The sequence below is a fragment of the Phacochoerus africanus genome, chromosome 12 (assembly GCF_016906955.1).
Source record: "Phacochoerus africanus isolate WHEZ1 chromosome 12, ROS_Pafr_v1, whole genome shotgun sequence".
NCBI classification, from domain to species: domain Eukaryota; kingdom Metazoa; phylum Chordata; class Mammalia; order Artiodactyla; family Suidae; genus Phacochoerus; species Phacochoerus africanus.
The window spans coordinates 20,941,933-20,947,937 of record NC_062555.1 but is presented as its reverse complement, the minus strand read 5'-3'; the positions used below and the strand labels follow the sequence as shown (position 1 = coordinate 20,947,937).

Below are 6,005 nucleotides of genomic sequence, written 5' to 3'. Positions count from 1 at the left end.
TTAGAGATTTAAAAATACGTTTCATTTAAGGTTAAGCTCTACTGAATAAAGTTAGAGAAATTTTGATAAGGGAGAACTTGGGGGTTCAATGAGTTTGCAAGATTTAGTACCATCGCCAGTCGCCACGGAAGGTTTTATTCTTTTTCTCCTAATCATGAGTCACTGCGCTGACCATACTGCTCATAAAATGGTGTGGTGTTGGAGCGATGAATTAATGATAGTGACGTGTGTTTTAACAACCTCTGATGAAAGACATCATGCAAAATTAAAATCCACTTCTTCTCTTTTCCCTCTCTGATGGCTAACAGCTGTGACCAATTTTATTTTTACCAGAATTAGGGCACATTTTCCCTTGCCTAGTTTCCACTTCCCCCCTAGTGGGACCTTGCCCTCATCGTCCTCCCCACCCTCCAGCTTCCCCCAGTTCCATGTACTCAAATCCAGCTGCCTTTACAATTCCATCATTTGTGAGCTCCAGTTGCCATGACAGCAGAAGGGCTGTGAGGTTTTCCTTTATGAAGATTTTTTATTTTTTCATTCTTCATCTCAGCACTCTCAGAAGTATTCTGATCTGATTGACAATTCAGAGGCCCTTTGGTTAATCTTTGGGTGGAATGAAACGATTTCTTTTTTTTTTCTTTTTTCTTTTTTTTTTTTTTTTTTTGGCTTTTTAGGGCTGTACCTGTAGCATATGGAAGTTCCCAGGTTAGGGGTTGAATCAGAGATACAGCTGTCGGCCTACACCACAGCCACAGCAATGCCAGATCCTTAATCCACTGAGCAAGGCCAGGGATCGAACCTCCGTTCTCATGGATGCTAGTTGGGTTCCTTACTACTGAGCCACAATGGGGACTCCTCGAATAAAAGTTTTAGCGTTCGTAGCTACTCTTCACCTAACACTTTAATGGGGGGTTGCCATGCTACACAGCTGCAAGGGTTTCTATTTTCATGGTAGTCAGTGGAAATAGGAGCCCCTCCTACACAGCTGTACAGTTGTTTTTCCTCTGTATTCTCTACTGCTGCCCTATCAACCCCCCACCCCCAGCTGACTGAGGTGTTTTCAGACCATTCAGATTCACCCATTTATATTTTTTCTTTTTCTTTCTTCCTTTTTTTTTTTTTTTTTTGTCTTTTTAGGGCCATTTCTAGGGCATATGGAAGTTCCCAGGCTAGGGGTCGAATCGGAGCTACAGCTGCCAGCCTACACCACAGTCACAACAATGCCAGATCTGAGCCATGTCTGCAACCTACACCATAGCTCACGGCAACACTAGATCCTTAACCCAATGAGCGAGGCCGGGGATCGAACACGCAACCTCATGATTCCTGGTCGGATTTGTTTCCACTGCACCACAATGGGAACTCCCTTTATACTTTTTTTTTAATAGATTTTTTTCTTTTTAGGGTTGCACCTGTAGCATATGTAAGTTCCCAGGGGTCTAATCAGAGCTGCAGTCGCTGGCCTATGCCACAGCCACAGCCACACCATATCCAAGCCTCATCTCTGACCTACACTGCCACTCACAGCAATGCCAGATCCTTAACCTACTGAGCTAGGCCAGGGATTGAACCAGCATCCTCATGGATACTAGTCGACTTCTTAACCCTTTGAGCCCTGAAGGCTTTATTTTTTAAATGCAAAATTTTCATGGAGATACGTTCATATATTCAAGTATTGAAGGAGTATTTTTTTTTTTCTTTTTTGACCACCCCATGGTATATGGAGGTCCCTGGTCAGGGGTCAGATCCAAGCTGCAGCTGCCACCCATGCCACAGCTGTGTCAACAACAGATCCTTCAATCCACTGTGCCAGGAAAGGGATCAAACCTGCGTCCTGGTGCTGCAGAGACTCCACCAATCCTGTTGGGATCCTCCAGGGATCAGATCCGAGCCACAGTTGTGACCTTAGCTGCGGCTGTAACAAAACCAGATCGTTAGTTCACCATCAACGGGCCAGGATTGAACCTGCCTCCCAGAGCTCCCCAGGAGCTGAGGATCCCGTTTCGCCACAGTGGGAACTCCCACAATGTACATTTTTCAGTGGCATAGCCCAATGACACGCTCCTCACTTTAAATCACTGAAGAAAGTGTAGACACTTATTGAAGTTTTTCTGGGATGAAGAGGAGGGATTTATACTGTACGTCACACAAAAACCTAATAATTGTTTTTAACATTTCTAAATTTATTAATTTTTATTTTACTTTTATTCAATTTATTTTTAATTTACTTTTTTAGTTTTTTAATATGTTTGGCTGTGCCCATGGCATGTGGAAGTTCCCCAGCCAGGAACTGAGCCCACACCACAGCAGTGACCCAAGCCGCTGCAGTGACAACGATGGATCATTAGCCGGCTGTGCCTCAAGGGAACTCCTAATAATCTCATACTTAGCCCCTGGCTCCAATCTTCCACTACAAACGATGCCCAATACTTTCTTCATAAAGAGTTTGTAAAAGGACCTCTGTCTCTCTCCTCACCACTCCCTCCTGCCACCCCTGCCCTCGGTTCTCTGCAGTCTTGTACCCCTTTTCCATGAGGACAAACCGTGTCATCTTGATCTCATCTTTGTTGTTTTGAATTTCCTTGTCTGGGAAGGGGAGAGGGAGGACAAAGATACACAAGACAGCAACGGAAAAAAAAGAATGGGAGTTCCCTTCATGGCTCAGAGGTTAACAAACCCAACTAGGATCCATGAGGACGTGGGTTCGATCCCTGGCCTTGCTCAGTGGGTTAAGGATGCTGCGTTGCCGTGCGCTGTGGTGTAGGTCACAGACACGGCTCAGATCTCGCATTGCTGTGACTGTGGTGTAGGCCAGCAGTGTAGCTCTGATTCGACCCCTAGCCTGGGAACCTCCATATGCTGAGGGTACAGCCCTAAAAAGCAAAAAACAAACAAAAAAGACAGAAGTGATTTCTGGATTGCCCTGGACAATTCTTTAATTAACTTTAAATCAGTGCCTCTGTGGCCATTCTTTTTTTTTTAATTATAAACATGTTATATTCTTTAGTATTTCATTGTATCTGATACCATTTTCACAAGCAAAATATCTTAAAGCAAAAAAAAAAAAAAAAAGATCTCTCCCTCATGGAGAAAAAGAAAGTCTTTTTTGATGATACCTTAAGGAGACCCACAGGAGACTCGACTTAAAATTTATAAGCATGAGCTTGAGCGCTCGCGTCCACTCCTCCTCCGTGTTCAGGTGGGTCCTGATGGGATAGAATCCACCATGGCTTCCAGGGTCTTCCATCAGGCCTTTCTTCACGTCAATCTTGTAGGGCCAAAAGAGTGGTGGCTCACTTTTCTCAGCTGCTTCCTTGAACTGCTGCATGCAGTCCAGGAAAGCCACCATCGCCTGGTCGAATTTGTTATTCAAGAAAACACTCTGCTGCCCATTCGCAAATAACGGCAGCTCAATGTGGTCACCTGTTAAAGACTTCAGGTAGGAGTGGTTTCCGCAGGGGACAAGTAGATACCTCTGAAACTCCAGGCCAATTGCGTTGGACAGGGCGTGGAGCAGCAAGGCAGTCTGTCCCCAGGCTGCGTTTATCTCATTCCAGCCCACAGGGACCGCGGGGAGGGAGCCCAGCCTGAAGTTATTGATGATGGCTATAGGACCACCATGCCTGATCTCAAATGTGGCCCTGAAGACATTGGTTTTCTCCAGCTGGTCCCACCGGGTCTGGGCATGCTGTAGCCGCCTCGCCACACTGCCCAGCTCGTCGTGAAGTTCTAGTTGCTGCCATTTCAACTTACTGTAGTCTTTCTGGTACTGCTGTTCCTGCTGGTCCAGCATCTCAGTCTCCGCCTGGGCTGCCTCCAGATCTGCTGTGGTCCTTTCTCGGTTCTTCTGTACCTGCTCCAGCTCTCGGACCAGCCTCGATTCCTCCAGTTCCAGGCCCTTCAGCTGCTTCCGCAGCGTCTCCCTCTCAGCCTCACTCCCCCACCCCCTGGTCTCTAAACAGCGCCTGTAGTTCTGAACCTCAGAATCTGTGGTGGTGAGTTGAGCATCCAGTTGCTCTAAAAGACAGTCAGTGCAGTGCTCACAGAGGGGGTGATCCACAACCGTTTCACCAGAGAGGATGCCAAAAATGTCCCTAATGGCCTTCTGGATGCTGTTGAGGCTTCTCAGGGAGCCCAGTCTCCCAAGCAGAGTGAATTCAGAACTGGCCCAGAACATCTCACCACCAGGGAAGGGCCGGCAAGAGGTGCCATCCTGTAGATTTACAACACTGGCTTCCTCTCCGGAAGAAGCCCCCTGGGGTTCTCCTGGTTCCCCTCGAGCAGAGTGGAGCGATGAAGCTGCAGGTTCCTGGGAGGTTTCCGTGGACTCTGTCAGTTTCAGGGGCTGGCTGCAGCGCTGGCAGATGAAGCGGAAGGAGGACATGGCGGCGGTCTTGACTCTCACCCCGGCGCCGATCCCCTGGCTCCTTGCTTGATTCACCGCGTATACCTTTTAAAACTCCTCTTCTAGGAGGAGGGCTTCTTTTAAAAAGCAGATCATCTTATCAGTCCCCTCCTTCACACCTTACAATGGAACCCTCCTTAAATACTGGAGACCTCTCCTGGACCGCCTACAGACCAGGGATGCTTTCTAAAGGGAAGAGCCAATCATCATACTCCTCCCTTAGCATTTCCAGGGTATCTTCAGAGTAATCTTTCTACAACTTAAATCTGATCATGGCCCCTCCTTTAAAATGTTCCATACCCTTATCTTACCTTAAGAAGAAGTCTAATCAGCTTAAGCTGACACCAAGGACTCTGCCCATCTTTCCAGCCTTTTCTCTTCCTGTTTCCTGCCACCCTCATTCATAGGGAATAACTGAATTTCAGTTCTTCCAACATTTCTTTTTTTGTTTGTTTCATTTTTTCTCTTTTCTTTTTACGGCCCCACCCATGGCATACGGAAGTTCCTGTGATGTAGTCGCAGCAGATGCTCGTCTGGTCTGGTGTGGCCTTAGCTGTGGCATAGGTGGCAGCTGCAGCTCCAGTTCAACCCCTGGCCCAGGAACTTCCATATGCTGTGGGTACCGCCATAAAAAAGAAAAAAGAAAAAAAAAATCCAAGTTGCATCTGACTATATAGGTTTGAATCAGCCCAGAGGAATGACAACTTGACAGAGGCCCCAGGATAACCCAGGATCCATCTGGGGAGTAAGCCCACCCCTGTGAGGGACTGGGGTGGGGTGGGGGGCCAGGAGTGATTCCTGGCCTCTCTCAGTGGGTTCAGGATCTGGCGTTGCCGTGAGCTGTGGTGTAGGTCACAGACCCGGCTCGGACCTGGTGTTGCTGTGGCTGTGGTGTAGGCCGGCAGCTGCAGCTCTGATTAGACCCCCAGCCTGGGAACCTCCATATGCCTCGGGTGCCTTAAAAAGACAAAAGACAAAAAAAAAAAAAAAGAAATGTTTGAGTTTTTTTTTTTTTGTCTTTTCTAGGGCTGCATCCATGGCACATGGAGGTTCCCAGGCTAGGGGCCTAATCAGAGCTGTAGCCACAGGCGTATGCCACAGCCACAGCAACACCAGATCCAAGCCGAGTCTTCGACCTACACCACAGCTCTCGGCAACGCCGGATCCTTACCCTACTGAGCGAGGCCAGGGATTGAACCTGTGTCCTCATGGATGCTAGTCAGATGCGTTAACCACTGAGCCACGAAGGGAACTCCAAAACGCTTGAATTTTAAGCCACTAAAATTGGGGGTTTATTATCAATGTAACATCTGACTGACTAACACAGTGTTAATCACCTTATATGTATTTTCTCATTTCCCTTCAGGAACAAGCAACAGGATTTGAGAGAGATGAATTATCACAATCCCTCAGGATGTTGGGATATGGACCCAGGTATTTTTGACATCAAAAGCCATGCTTCCTATTAAAACATAACAATGCTCAGAAGTTTCTATGTGGCTCAGTGGGTTAAGGATCCAGCATTGCCACAGTGGTGGCACAGGCTGAAACTGGGGCGTAGGTTTGACCCCTGGCCCGGGAACTTCCACATGCCATGGGT

General features: G+C 47.4%; 1 protein-coding gene across 1 annotated transcript; it reads right to left on the bottom strand.

The window, feature by feature from the left end:
• Window positions 1–3,082: 3,082 nt before the first annotated feature.
• Window positions 3,083–4,384, bottom strand: BECN2 (beclin 2). The gene has a single exon (XM_047754629.1). It carries the CDS (start codon window positions 4,382–4,384, stop codon window positions 3,083–3,085), a length of 1,302 nt encoding a protein of 433 aa, XP_047610585.1.
• Between the last annotated feature and the right edge of the window lie 1,621 nt (window positions 4,385–6,005).

What these genes read in the sequence shown, in the direction of transcription:
- BECN2 (XM_047754629.1), bottom strand. Translation starts at nt 4,384, where the DNA reads ATGTCCTCCTTCCGCTTCATCTGCCAGCGCTGCAGCCAGCCCCTGAAA.